The sequence below is a fragment of the Betta splendens genome, chromosome 19, assembly GCF_900634795.4.
Source record: "Betta splendens chromosome 19, fBetSpl5.4, whole genome shotgun sequence".
NCBI lineage: Eukaryota > Metazoa > Chordata > Actinopteri > Anabantiformes > Osphronemidae > Betta > Betta splendens.
Genome location: NC_040898.2, coordinates 6,893,021 through 6,906,987, shown reverse-complemented (window position 1 = coordinate 6,906,987; position 13,967 = coordinate 6,893,021). Strand labels below are relative to the sequence as shown.

The following is a 13,967-nucleotide window of genomic DNA, read 5'->3' as shown; positions in this document are numbered from 1 at the left end:
CAATAAAGGTTTTATGCTTCTCGTTTTTCTAAAAGGATTGTGTCGCCCCCAAGTGGTCAAACACTAAATATTCCCACACCAGGTTTAGTCAGGATCAGGAGGACGATATTGTATTTCACAAAACAAGCTTTTCATTTATTGTAACAGTATCACATTACATGCTCATCACATTGTGTCTACTCTACTCTCCTCGATATATTACAATGTTTTTATCGGTCTCGTGGATTTTTATCTCGTACAGCATATTGGGCGGCATGGCCTTGACCATGTTGTCCCAGATGTAAACGGCCAAGTTCTCAGTTGTGCTGCGGGACAGAGCAAAAAACAAGTGGAACCGTGAAACTGACGCATGGAATTTGTCATTGAATCTGTTTTTACACTAAAAACAGTGTCGTGACAAAGCTACACACCTGACAACGTTGGCAAAGTATGGGACATCTTTGTCCAGATTTTTATGGTCCAGTGGAACCATAATGACATCCTGCAGGAAGAAAACAATTCACAACACAAAGGAGGGTGTGATACATAATGAATGACTGTTCTATTTAAACTCAAACATAAATATCCAGGAAAGGCCACTTTCAGCCTGTTGCATCTTATAGAAGGGCTGTGCCGTGTGTGTGTGTGTGTGTGTGTGTGTGTGTGTGTGTGTGTGTGTGTGTGTGTGTGTGTGTGTGTGTGTGTGTGTGTGTGCGCGTGTGTGTGTGTGTGTGTGAAGCCATCAGACCAGATCTTAACTAAAAAGCCCACTAAGAAGAGCACGTTTTACCTCAATGCATTTCTTCAAGTCTGTCAGGTTCATGACCATGCCCGTGAGACGGTCGATCTACGAACATACACACAACCAAGCTTAAAACACAATGAAAAAGGGCGGATCCGTGCAGCCAGTGATGGAGTGATGAAGCAGCCTCACCTTTCCTCGCACCGTCACCTCCACTGTGGACAGAAATCAAATCAATGAATAACTATGTGACAGAGTGTCTCTATATATATATGTAATTTGTTGCTTGTATAAACACAAACCTTTGTAGTTGTGGCCGTGACCATAGGGGTTATTGCATTTTCCATAGACGTCTTTATTATCCTCATCGCTCAGGTGAATACTGCAAATGATACATGTCACAATGTAAGTGAATGCATCGATTAACCTTTTCATTTAGGTTTTATATCGGTCAAAAGGTTCCAATGACGCGTGCTGCCTTTAGGTACACCTAATACAGCCAATATCTCCCAATGATTTATTTTGTAAATTGTAACAAGATTATATCGTGTAGAGGAAAAAGATGAGGTGAGATTAGTTTAATAATGTTTTTGCATATCAACAATACGTTCGCTGGATTCTTTCTTGTATCCGTCATGAATTGTTCGCATAATTTCGGGTGCGTCTACTTGTTGTTTTTTTACCGACAGCACGTGAAGGCAGCACAGGGTTCAGCGCGTCTAAATCCACAAACTACAAATCCCGCGAGAATACGGCTAATGCCACAGGTTTAATTCATTAGAAACATGCGGTGGTACACGTACTAATCTACGGCTGTAGGTGGTCGCGTGCTCGCTGTCTTTCAGTCTTTTCTCGTGGCGAGTGTCATCTTTCTGCCCAATAATCCGTTTAGTATAATACACGTATCAGCTTCACGATCACTCAAAGTCTCACTACGAGGCGGCTGGTTGTCGTGTTATAACCCGAGCGCTACCTGTGGAGCCGGTGGCAGGCGCTGAAGCTCTGGACGCGGGTGATGTATCCGATTCGCTCCGTCGCGACGTCGTTCTCGGAGGAGCCGGCCATGCTCGGTACCTGGAAGCGGCAGGACGGGGACTAGTCCGCCTGTCATCCGTCCGCAAAGAGCGCCGATGAAATAGCCTGCTTCCAGAGCCGCGGGCCCCGTGACTCGCCGCGCGATCATTGGCTCAAATCGGGGCGTAAGTACAACTCACATGTCCCAGATGCGCATCGGGACCATTGAACGCCTCAGGGTGAGCGGGCTGGAGCCACAGGAGGCCCTTGTGTTCTGTAGGCGGAATCAAAGGCGCCTCCTTTCACTATATTTGCCTCATTTATGTATATATAATTTCTGAGGCCTTCTAAAAATATGTAATATAAAATATATGTGACTGTTAAAGCAATTCATTAGAAAAAAACGTTATAAAAACTCTCCAGGGACCAGGTAACTTTGCTTTATTTGTGCACACACTGTACGTGGTTCATGAGACTGCATGGACACGTGATAGAAACTGTACAACAACGCCCGTTCTACACTTAAAGCTGGGGGTTAATGGAAAAAACATAAAAACGCAGAAAGACCCGCTGCACATACGGAACAGCAGAGCCCCATTATTCACAAATATTCACAAGAACACAACAAATACATTGTATTTATATGCACACTTCAATCCAGATGTTGCATCATATGGATATATAAAACTGGCCTGTTATATGTTGGGTCACTGTTTCCATAAATGAACACGATATGAATGTGTTTGATGTGTATACTGAGACTGTAGCAGAAACAACTGTTTACATGACTGTTGGGCCTGAGCTACGGCAACGAGGCATTTTTGTGCAACTCGAATGACCTTTGATACAGATGTTTAACCAACAACACACTCTCAAACATCTCTGACTCTGATTGACGCTAAGTCCACACTCTTGGACGAACTAATTTGATGCTACAAACGCATCTCATTACCCAAAAGCGGCACATCGTCGGCCACCTCGTTTTCCTCTTTAAGGGTGCGGTTCTGCTGAGTCCGATCTCAACTGGCGCTGGGCGAAAGGCGGAGTAGACGCCGCACAGCTCACCAAAATGTGAGCATAATTGGTTTTTTGGTGTGACCAGTTCTTTAGGGTGCGACTAAACAACTGCACTCACACTATGAGCCCTCTATATATAATATACAGTAGTTCAGTTTACTCTAAGTAACTAACTGTGTGATCGAATGACCATCATTTGAAGTAAAGCAGCGGCTTTGGGGGCTTGTGGGGTCCTAGGTGTGTGTATGGGTTCAGAACTGGCTCTCCTCCAGAACCTCCTCCATGGTCTCCCCAAGCGTCATCTCTCCGTCGCTGCTGGACACGCTTTTCCTGGTGAGGAAATCGAGTCCCGCTGCGTCGCAGGCCGCCAGGCCCTGACCTCTGACCTCGCCCAGCGCCAGCACGGCGCCGCCCCCGTGCACCGCCACCTGGAGCAGGTGCGGGTGGACGGCGGACGCGCCGCCCTCGTCGTACGAGCGCCGCGGCCGGCGCCCTCGCGTGCGCTTCCACAGGTGCTTGAGGGGAGCGCCGCCGAAGCGGCTCGCGACCTGGAAGCGGTTGGTGAACAGGAAGATCTGCCAGCGCTTCTTCAGCTCAGCTTGGACCTGAGGAAGGAAAAGAAAATTCTACTCACGTCCGGTTCGCCTCATTCATAAGAACTACAAAGAGAAGCGTACCTCTGCATTCGCGAAACAGTAGAGTGCAGCTACCAAGAATCCCTAAAAAATGGCAGATTGAATTTGAGAGTCTCAACCAAAACTCTCCACTTCTTGTCTGAAGGTCTGAACTTTCAAAGTGTTACCTGGAACGAACTGAGGGTGAGGTTGATGAAGTTTCTGGCGTAGCGACTGTTGCCTTCCACGCATTCGTCTATTAGCACAGTGAAGACCACTTCATGGACCCCCAGCAGGGGAATCAACACCAGTGTGGCTCTGGCCAAGCTGAAAAACCGTATAAGTCCAGTATGAGCTTCTCAACACAGAAGTGATTTATTAGTTTAATTAAGGTTAATGGAGCAATTAGCATTTAGTGTAAAGTGTAACTCAGGAACCTATTGTGCCATTAAAAACACCAACTACCTGTATCTGTAGTCTGTAAATTTCACCTGATCTGCCTTCAGCTTGGACAACAGCAGCATCAGGATTTTGATGAATATGAAGAAAATGACCTGCAACACACGACCAAACGTTGTTTTTCAGTGTTACATGAAGAAGCGATCTGCCGACCAAACGTCTGAACCCTGCGTCTGAGGCCGGGTTCATGTGCCGAGTCATTAGCAATGGGTTCTGCTCGTGACTGCCCCGCAACGGCTTCAAAGTCACATGACTCACCAGCACTGATAAAGTGATGGGGCCCCGGATTATCCACCAGAACCATCTGTTCACAATGGACCAGCATCTGGGGGGGGGGAGTTTTAACAAGTCAAATGGCGAAACACGTTTCAGCTGAACAAATGAAGAACGAAACGGAGGACTCACTCTGTGTTTTCATATAGAACCTTGACCACAGTCCAAGGGGCCACAAACAAGACCGGCGTTCCTGAGGATAAAGATGCTAATTAAGTGGTCATCGAATAAAAGTAGGGCTTCAAATAAATCACCCCATGAGCCTAAAGGTGCTGATTGATCATAATAGTGTACACCTCACCCCATCCCAGCAACATGTACTTCTTCAGCAGGCGTCGTTTGGTCAGCACCGCGGTGAAGAGCAGCGTGTGCAAGAAGACGGCCTCCACCAAGAGCCAGAAGTAGTTACAGGCCACGAAGTACTCCATGCACACTTTGGAGAATTTGCACATGAACGCGATCTGCGGAGGAGAATGAAGGGGTGAGTGGAACCCCCCCCCCCCCCCCCCCCTCCGCGTGTTCACAGACACCTGAGTGGCTGCTTTTGTACCGCGGAGCTCGAGTAGGAGTTCCACCCGGAGTCGTCCTGCGGCAGGTTCGAGTACATGACGTACAGGACGGCCTCCTTCGAGATGACGGCCAGGGCTCGCAGGATGAACGAGACGAACAGGTTCATGTGGATGTAGTTCCTGGTGCAGTGCAGCTTCCTGGGGAGGGGATACGAGAGGCATCGACCTGAGCGCTGACAGGTAATCAAGACGCATGAAGCTACATGGAAACGTTTCCTGGGTTTTATTAACCGATATTAATGACGGATAATTGTCTCTCTGAAGGCTTTGGCCTCTTCTTCCTAGCAGCACTGGTATTGAATAGCATTGCATGATATCAGATGATTGTCTTCTAAGCCAATTAGCAGCTAAACGTTCCATCCAGCAAAGACGATCCAGTGTGACTGTCGCAGGCTACAGACGGTCGAACCCTGACCCGCTTTCGCCGTAGACGAACACACGGGCTCGCGGCTCCAGCGCGGCGTTTCAACATTTCGGCCGCGTTCCCTTTCACCCGCTGATGTATTGGTGTGGAAAGCACTGACCTCAGCACGCCCATCAGCAGCGTGGCCAGTGTGAGGGAGGTCAGGGACAGGGAATAGCCTATTACAGAGATGAGCCTCAGGGCTGTCTGGCGAAGCATTTCATCCTCCTGGGCAGAAACACACACACACACACACACACACACACACACACACACACACACACACGGAAATGGATGTATGTGAGCCAAAAACTCTTTTTAGCGGCTGCTGTTAAAGACTGATGAGCCCAGAATGCGATCCCTGATATTTTCTGTATAATGGCCATCATAAGTCTTCAGCTCCCACACACAGCACAGATAAGACAACACATATCACCCAACCTTCCACCGGCCGAGCCCTCGTATCTCACGCGCCCCCCCTCACCTTGTCTTTAAAGTATTCCAGCTTCTGGCACTCCGAGTCGTCCCTCCAAGGCTCCGAGGTGTTCTCCCTCTGTCGCCATCTTCCATTTTCCAGGCACTCTCTGCGTGCCCTCCTGGGGCTGTCTGCGGGGATATTCATTGGGATCGCGTTGGTCACATCATCGTACAGCTGTTGAAGCGATTCATTCTGGAATAATGGAAGCGTGAGGATGGCTGGAAAGGACAACCGGTGGCCATTTGAACCCTCATCACCATCATCTTCTGATTACACGATTCAACTTTCGGCTGCACTCCTGCGTCCTGTGACCGGTTCGACAGTCCACCCTGTGATCCACTCACTACTCCATTCACGTGAAGTGAATGCAACAACGGGCCATTCATGGAAGAAGATCAAAGTGGTTACACGGTGGGAGACACAAGCCTCGCTTTCTTACCCTCGCTGATCCACGGCAAGTAGGAAGGACAAGGGACGGACACGTTTCCGGGAGACGAGTGGGGCCAGCACACAAACAAGTCGAACGCCCCTTTGCAGTAGTTCCCTGCAGGAAAAGAAGCAGAACTTCTGCAAATGTCGTGAAGATAATTAAAATGCTGCTGTTTCCCAACCGTCTGAGGCTCACCGCTGGTTGAGGGTCCACCTCCTGCCAGAGTTCGGTTGCACTTCTCCCAGTATTCGCCACGTTTAGCGATCAGGCTCTCGAGCACTGAGGCTGTTGCCTAACGAGAGAAACGTTCATAGAAAGCATTGGAACAAGGAAAGAAATGGGAGTGAAGCTGCAGCTTGTAACAGACGAGCTGGGTTTTGGTGTGTTGTTTTGATGAAGCTTTCCTTGGAGCAGCTTTTCCGTCTACGCGCTACGATGTGGACGGAAGGAGCTCGTTCCATTTAACTGATGAGTCTGATCAGTATGTTCCGCTCTGAAGAACTGCAGCGTCGCAATAGATGTGGATGTTGCAGTGTTTTGATTTCCCCACTTGGTGGAAGCATTTAGTCAGGACCACTTTGGGTCATTGAGGGAATATTTAAACAATGTGTAATATGTAATTCATAAGGCTTTTTTGGGCCCACACCTCTTTATTTATGCTTTAAGAATATAAAAGTCTAAAGGTCCAGACAACTATTCACAGTTACCTTATTAATTTATACCTAATCACACATGATTAATTCATTATTTGCTACTCTAAATATTTTTTTGAAAGCCTACTGTACTTTTATACAATACAATACTAATTATACATCTAATAATTCAACCTGCAAATCTTTACACAACAATGAAAAGGCCAAGTGACTTCACGTGTGAATTAATTTAGGTCTTATAAAGACCCTGTTCAGACCGACGCCGAGAGCTTCTGTCCTTAGCGCTGTCTCCTATGGGACTGAAGTTGCTTTAGATCAGGCAGCAGCTTCTAAAATGGCTAAAATCCATATATTATAAATAATACAGCTAAAAGTTTGATAAATTAAAGCTCAAAGCCGGGCTGTTAACTAGTACATTTTAGAGCAATATGCATCTGGTGTGTCTTTACCTGGTGGTTGGTGACGGCAGAGAGGATTAAAAGCAGGAGTGGGGTCCCGGTCCTTCTGTGCGAGCTTGGCATGGCGCTGTATGTTTACATTGAAAAGCAGTCCTCAGCTGGTTCCCCCTCTTAAACCACACCCCTGGTCTCCCCAGGCCTCGCGTTTATCCTCATCGGAGCCCCCTGCACCCCCTCACCACTGCTCTTCTTCCCCCATCACGTCCGGATGAACTTCTCGGGGAGCTCCAGAAAAGCGTGACTCTGGAGGCTGACTTGCAGCCACATAGAGCGTTTGGAAGTCACTCTTCCTTGGAACCGCTACGGACCTCGCTCGTCCTTCAGTTTCCAAATCTTGACCCCTTACACCTCAGCTGGTATTTATCAAAAGCTGACCTCCTCGTGACAGAAGTGGTGAAGGGGGTCCCGATGAGTCCGGAGTCCTGTCTGCTGGATGGTGGTCTCTGCAGGAGGTGGATCAGCCTGTGCTCCCTATGGACGCGGTGCAACTGAGCGCCTGTGGATCATCAGCGCCTAGTCGCCTCTCCCACCGTGTCCTCCCTCAACCAATCAAGATGAAGCCTGATACCCAACATCCGGTACAGTGTCTCACAGTGGCAGCCCACAGTACGTGAGCATATATACACACATTTAAAACACACTCAATGAGAAATGCTGCACCACCTGTGTGTGCCGTAGGCAGAGCAGGCACCGACCCCTCCCTTCCCACACAGTAAGTGGGCACTACCCAGCGTTTTTGACACTAATGGGGATCTAATGTAAACTAACTGCACGGAAACCAAATGGCCCGAGCGAATGGAGGAGCGGAGAGCCAGTGTTGCCTGTGTAAAGCCCAAGGCCCTGCAGCACGGGGCAGGTGGAGTCAGGGCTCATATCGAAGTCAAGGAGGGGGTTTAAGCTTGGACAATCGTGCAAACAGCACGAGCACAAACCGCAAAGTTGAGACACTGACTATTAGCTTTAAAACGCTTCTGGTTCCCTCCTTCCGCTGAGTTTCATCACCAGAGTGGGTAAAAGTGGAACGAGAGCGGAGTCGTTCCCACCAAGTAGAGCTGTAAACCAGTTCATGTGTCTTTGCTTTTACAGTACTGTGAATATTATATTATATTACAGCTAATGAAGCCCTGATGTAGGTACAGTAGCCTTTCCTTGCAGAGCATGAAGCATCGCACCAATTATGTGGTTTCTAAATGGGCACACTTGAACTCCCACATTACCCCCCCACCCCCCACCCCCACCCCTGTCAGAGCTGGCTTTAAAAGAACAAACCAAGCAAAGCGTCGCCCCAAGGCCACGTCTGCTTCAAACCGCCTTACTGCCACTGACGTTTCATCAGATCGCAATGAAAATGTCTGATATATGTATTTACAAACCTCCTAACTGTTGGTTGGCCCACAGCGTGGACCAGCTTCACGCTGTCGTGCTCATGGAGCTGGAAACCCAATCGAATTTCACGGTGACAAATAACGACTAACACAATAAAATGGCATATATGGCGTTTTCTCTCCAATGGATTCTGTCACATTCACGCCACACGGACGTTTAAACCCAGTTTAGGTTCAGTGCGATGTGGTTTCGCACATTGCACCATCACAGCATTTAAAATTATATGTGTCCCTTTAGCAAGAAATAAGCATCGACTTGAAGTTGGTTTCGTTTTCATTGTTGACTGTATCCTGACCTTTAGCTCACTTTGAGTCACATCTCTTTTTAAAGGAGCGACTCGCGCAGAGGGAACATTTCAGCATCATACAGGCATTCGCTCCTGGCTCGTTAACTCGGGCTTATGATGAAACGCGAGCGTGAAGGCAGCGATGCCATCTGGTCTTCGTTTGGGCAAGACGCTGACATAAACCGTGCGAGGGGTGGCCTCGCTGCTCTGCCTCCTCTCGCTCCATCACCCATAACAAAGACGGAGCTACTGTCTCATTAAAGCCCTGATGATGTTGCGAAGGGGAGGTCCGGGCTTGGCAGGAGGCCTTGGAAGTTACTGTAGCTCGAGTAGAAGTCACAGACGCCTCACACACGCTGTGGAGAATGCCTGCACATTGTAATGTAATATTACCGCAATCAACTATATCACGTTGGAAACCTGCTGAGATCATGTAGTGTATCTACGTTCTATGAACTGTATCCAGCATCTGTAAAGCATAGATCCACACAGTTTCAATGCCTGTTTTTACCTTATAGGGTCTGAACGTGTGCGCTTCAGCTGTTCTATATCCAGATCTTACAGGGAATCATGATTATTTAATTCAAGTGTTTTCCCATGATAACTGGATTAAGAGTTACTATAAACAGAGGCTACTGCAGTAAAAGATAAACAGACGAGCCACACGGAGAGCTACGGATCAGGCTTCCTTGTATGCAGGACTAATTTCATCAGGACGGCGCTGTACAGTATATGTCATGTATTAAATTAATATGAGGTATCTGTTTACACCATCCATCTAGTTTAGTTCGACTGGCAGCTTAGAGGTCGGTGACTTGCTCAGATACACTTCAACCTATGAAGAAAAGTTTCCAATTCTACTTGCATTGAGTACTCTAGAGGCCATTAGGGAGCGGAGCCATCAGTCTGTACCTCAAATGCTAGGAAACGGTTGCCTAGTAACACTCTTTAAACACAGTATGGAGTACCCAATACATACACTATGCAGCAGATACTGATCATTCGTTTTGAAGTATTCTTTTATATTTTATATTTTCCGTGGTCACTGTCAGGAAAGAAAGCGTTACCTCTTACCAGCTACCCTGATTTACGACAGCCTGCGCTTCGATAACCCCACAGGCGGGTGAGAAATATGTAGATTCAATTATAGATGAAGGTATAGGCTCATAAATAAAGCTAGTTCTCCTGCTAGTATCTTGTCTCGGATGAAACGCGGGCTGTCTTCAGATGCGCCGCCTCCCGAGCTCCTGTAGCTCCTGTGTGTTTCTGGGTTGTCAGTGCAAACAGAAGAAAATATTCAAGAACTCTGAGTTTTTCTAACAGCGATAAATTACTACCATTCGGCGCTAAGCGCCACAGCAGGTGTAAATGCTCGTAAACTTGACGTATGGCCGCGTCATGGCTTCACCGCGAACCAACCTGATGACTTCGGGGAGGGAGGGTTGAAGGAGGTCAGCGGCGTTAACGCGGCCCCCGCCTCGGTGCAGGTCGACGCACGCGCCGCGTAAACACCTCATCGCAGATGTTTATGATAGATTTTGGGAAGTGTTTAGCGGCCGGGACAGGTGCTATGTGGAGGCTTAAACATGTTGCTGGGCCGGTGTGTAAACTGTTTGGGTCTGCGATGCCTGCGGGCCTCCGCTGATGTGCTTGGAATTTGGGGTTTTGAACGTTTTGGAAGATTACAAACAATTCCGGGGAAAGTGGAGCGTTGGGTTTTAGACTTGTTGGTTCGTGGAAACTGTTATTAGACAACAAACTCACTAATTACATCACAATGGTGATTATCCAGTATGGGAGGTATTAGGTTAAGGATTATTGGTGAGTAAACGCGTATTGGTCATACCCGTATACTCATGTGTTTACATCAGTGCTGAGGTACTCCAAGGATGTGTGTGTTGGGGAAAACAAACATGATGAGGCCTGTGGAGGGAGTCCAGGGCCCAGGGACAGTCTGGAACACCTTGTCCACTAGCCTCACCCTATAACAGCATCAGGGCGACATCAAGGTGGTGAATGACCCTGAGGCCAACGGAATTGTTTTCTTTGTGCTGTTTTTTCTTCCGCTTCCAAGAAGCAGCATTGGAGTGGAATGGTTTATAGTTAACCCCTGGAGCTTAGTTTCCTTTATTTCTGTTATAGCTATTGCCAGTTAAGTCTTTTTCATACTTTGGTCCCCGTCTCTTGGTAACATGCGGGTTAAGGCGCGTTAGGGGCTCTCACCACTATCTTGTCTCATTAGCCTGATTACAATAGTCCTAAACGCTGTAGAGAAACTCCTTGAGTGTGTTTCATTGCAGATGATTTCTGCTGTTTAAGGTTAATGTAATGTTCTGATGCAGGTCGGTCACAGGGATTTAGAGACTCTGCTTAATATAGCACCGTGCACATGCAGCCACGCAGTGTCATTGGAGTGGGCTGATGGAGACGAAACCTTAAACAAACACAGAAATCCTCCACTGGGTTAGTCACCGCGCCACGTTCCCTTTCAGGCCCTGTGAAAACGCCGCAGGGCCGTGATCCTGATCGCTTTTATGAATAAGCCAGCTACAGTAGCTGGGGGCGTCTTCCGCTGTCGCCTGGCTGCTGCCGTGGGACGTTACAGCAGCCATATAGGAGGTTAACAGGGCCGTGACACAGGACTCAACCCTCTAATTCCCTTTCAGCACCTCCATGTGTCGCTGGAAACTGATGGAGCAAAATGAAAGATGCTTCTAATCCGTCCCTGCCGCCGTCCTACAGTAGATGTTATGGTGTGTGTGTAGAAAAGCTACAAAGTCATGTTATTAAAGCACATCTGGATGGGAGCTACAGAAGCAAAGGGAGAGACTGTTCTAGTGTAGGAAAACAGAAACGGGGGGTAAGAAGGTTGTCAGGCCCGCACTCCAAAGATTTATCATTCATTTACATTTTCCCAAACACACACTCAACACCAGAGTCTAAACACTGGGCAGCGGCTCCTAAATAACTTCACATGGTCACATTAACAGAGGAACATTTTCCGTTATAACTTCTGCTCTGCATAGTGTCACACACGGGGGGATTTTAGGAATAAAGCGACTGCATTTACTTTCATAGGCGGAGAAAAGGCTTTAAAGAGATTTAAAAAATGATTAATGATCATTTATTAGCTCTGACAGTGATTGTAATCAAACATGTTTAATCGTCCGTGTAGTTTATGTTTACGTAGGATTGGAGTCAGTTGCTGACATGTTCATGTAGACAAACGATAACTAGGTCACGTTCAAGCAGATTGAAAGTTTTACTTAGATAAGATCCTGTCATTAGTTTTAAATACAAATATGAAGAAATTCAAATGTTCAAAATGTTTTGGTTACTGGAAAATTAGCAGGCACGTATTTAAGAGAAGCTGTGATTTATTTTCTGTTCTGTTGCCTTGTTTATTTCCAGTTTCCCCCCGAGTAGGTCTCCACCAGGGCGCTTTCATGCTTTTAGCCTGAGATTGTTTTGCTCAAGCTCGCAGATAACAATCAAATAATTAATATTTTAGACATTTATCTACTCCGTGTGGCAGCTCTGTATACACACTCCACGGCGCTCGACATTTTTTGGCCTTTCTTTCATCACTGAAAGTTGCTCTGCCTTGTTTCTCCTTGAGGCTGCGATACAGCGTGTGTCATCCTGCAAGGAGGCAGTGCGACGCTGCTGCAGGAGGATGTGGTTAGCACAGAGAAGACAAGACATTAAGTCAGAATTAATTGTATCGGTGCAAGGTCAATGCGGGTCGACATTTGCTAGAACAGCAATTATGTCTTGTATTTCAAGTTCCCTGAACCTGGTTATTAATCTGCCAAGGGATGGGTCTGCTTTTATGGGGCCTCGGGGCATTAAGGGCTGTGGGGCCCTTGGATCACATCCTTCTTAAACTGACTCTCTGACTCCACAAACACAGCGTAAACTGGAACAATATTAAACATTTCATCTTGCTGTCAGGCTGCAAGTTTCCTGCTGTTTCTGAAACCTATTGTAGTAGATTTAGTGTTTTATGTTGTTTTTATAGAACTGATTTATATATTTCCCAGGCCGCATATATATTATAGTGTGAAAAACATTTACAGTATATATCGGGTCATCCTTAGGGGGCATCAGTATCAGTTTCGCACTGGATCGAAGTGGAGTAAATGTAATTACAGAGAGAGTCCTGCAGACGGCGCTCTAATTTGCTGAGGACCCTGATGGTTAGCCTAGCCTAGCCTAGCCATAGCTTTTTTTTACAGTTTTTATTGACTGCCTTGATGCAGCCGTCTACTGAAACTCCACATTTTCTAAACAGTTAGCACATAGGCCAATACAGCTGCTCCAATCTCAAACATAGCTTTTATGGCTTTTCATTTTACAGTTTTTATTGATTGCTTTGATGCAGCTGTCTACTGAAACTCAGCCTTTTCTGTTAACGCACAGCTCAAATGACACGTTTTGTTTGCAAAAGGCTCTAAACCTGCCAAAACATTTTTTCATATTTGAAATATCCAACAAAAGCTCATTTTGCCTTTGAAACAAAACTTGCAAACAAGTATATGAACACGTCCAATCAGTCACAACACAGTGGACAGCAAAATTCCTATAAAAAACACTGATCTCAGTGTGAATCCGTGCATCATTGATCATCATTGCAGCCTGTTGCTATTTGTTGTCTTTGTAATTTATGTCAAATTTATCTTTTTGCAAAGAATTGGATCCAGACGAAGAAATTATTTGATGCAAATTTTGAATTTGAAAAATTGAAAAATTTGAATCCATGACATTTACTGTATTTCATTCATTTAATTGTGGCTGAAAGCTGAAATATTGTAAATATTACAGAATATACATGTAAACCAAATTACAGTCAAATTTATTACTTACTCCTAATATTAATCCAATAAAAACAGGTTTACACATTTGCTAGATGTGTTTTGTGCTCTACTGGAATAGTGATGAGGAAAACTGGTCAAAGACAGGTCAAAGCAATCAATAAAAACGTTAATAGTGGCTTGACTAGTGCTGTGTCACGGTCAATGTTGTCATGTGAATGTGTGGCTAGTGTTGTATGTATTAGCCACACATTTTCATCTGTGCTAACTATGCTCCTCTGTCTTCACAGCCTGTCAGTTCCTGAAGTCATTGTAACAAGGACAGAGACCAGAGGTCCACAGTGGCTCATCCAAGGTTTGGATTTGGATCTTTGGATATTGTAAGTATGAGT

The 13,967-nt window shown here is 46.3% G+C and overlaps 2 protein-coding genes across 2 annotated transcripts; both read right to left on the bottom strand.

Moving 5' to 3' along the window:
• Positions 1–108: 108 nt before the first annotated feature.
• Positions 109–1,914, bottom strand: pts (6-pyruvoyltetrahydropterin synthase). The gene is made up of 6 exons (XM_029135249.3): positions 1,695–1,914; positions 1,024–1,103; positions 914–936; positions 770–826; positions 411–481; positions 109–305 (listed from the first exon to the last, which is right to left on the bottom strand). The coding sequence occupies exons 1-6, from the start codon at positions 1,784–1,786 to the stop codon at positions 182–184; spliced, it is 447 nt and encodes a 148-aa protein (XP_028991082.1). The 5' UTR covers positions 1,787–1,914; the 3' UTR covers positions 109–181.
• A 246-nt stretch (positions 1,915–2,160) lies between these two features.
• Positions 2,161–7,667, bottom strand: LOC114846347 (glucagon-like peptide 2 receptor). Its single transcript, XM_029135248.3, has 13 exons — positions 7,081–7,667; positions 6,174–6,270; positions 5,988–6,092; positions 5,555–5,676; positions 5,192–5,298; positions 4,649–4,805; positions 4,400–4,559; positions 4,231–4,291; positions 4,084–4,150; positions 3,832–3,920; positions 3,555–3,693; positions 3,430–3,471; positions 2,161–3,357 (listed from the first exon to the last, which is right to left on the bottom strand). The coding sequence occupies exons 1-13, from the start codon at positions 7,150–7,152 to the stop codon at positions 3,004–3,006; spliced, it is 1,572 nt and encodes a 523-aa protein (XP_028991081.1). The 5' UTR covers positions 7,153–7,667; the 3' UTR covers positions 2,161–3,003.
• Between the last annotated feature and the right edge of the window lie 6,300 nt (positions 7,668–13,967).

Excerpts from the sequence above, each read along its gene's own strand:
- pts (XM_029135249.3), bottom strand. The coding sequence starts at position 1,786 with ATGGCCGGCTCCTCCGAGAACGACGTCGCGACGGAGCGAATCGGATAC. Across the intron at positions 937-1,023 it reads TCACGGCCACAACTACAAAG|TGGAGGTGACGGTGCGAGGA; the intron begins GTTTGTGTTTAT and ends TTCTGTCCACAG. Across the intron at positions 306-410 it reads TACTTTGCCAACGTTGTCAG|CACAACTGAGAACTTGGCCG; the intron begins GTGTGTAGCTTT and ends TCTGTCCCGCAG.
- LOC114846347 (XM_029135248.3), bottom strand. The coding sequence starts at position 7,152 with ATGCCAAGCTCGCACAGAAGGACCGGGACCCCACTCCTGCTTTTAATC. Across the intron at positions 5,677-5,987 it reads CTTGCCGTGGATCAGCGAGG|ACAGCCCCAGGAGGGCACGC; the intron begins GTAAGAAAGCGA and ends ATATCCCCGCAG. Across the intron at positions 3,358-3,429 it reads ACTGTTTCGCGAATGCAGAG|GTCCAAGCTGAGCTGAAGAA; the intron begins GTACGCTTCTCT and ends TTCCTTCCTCAG.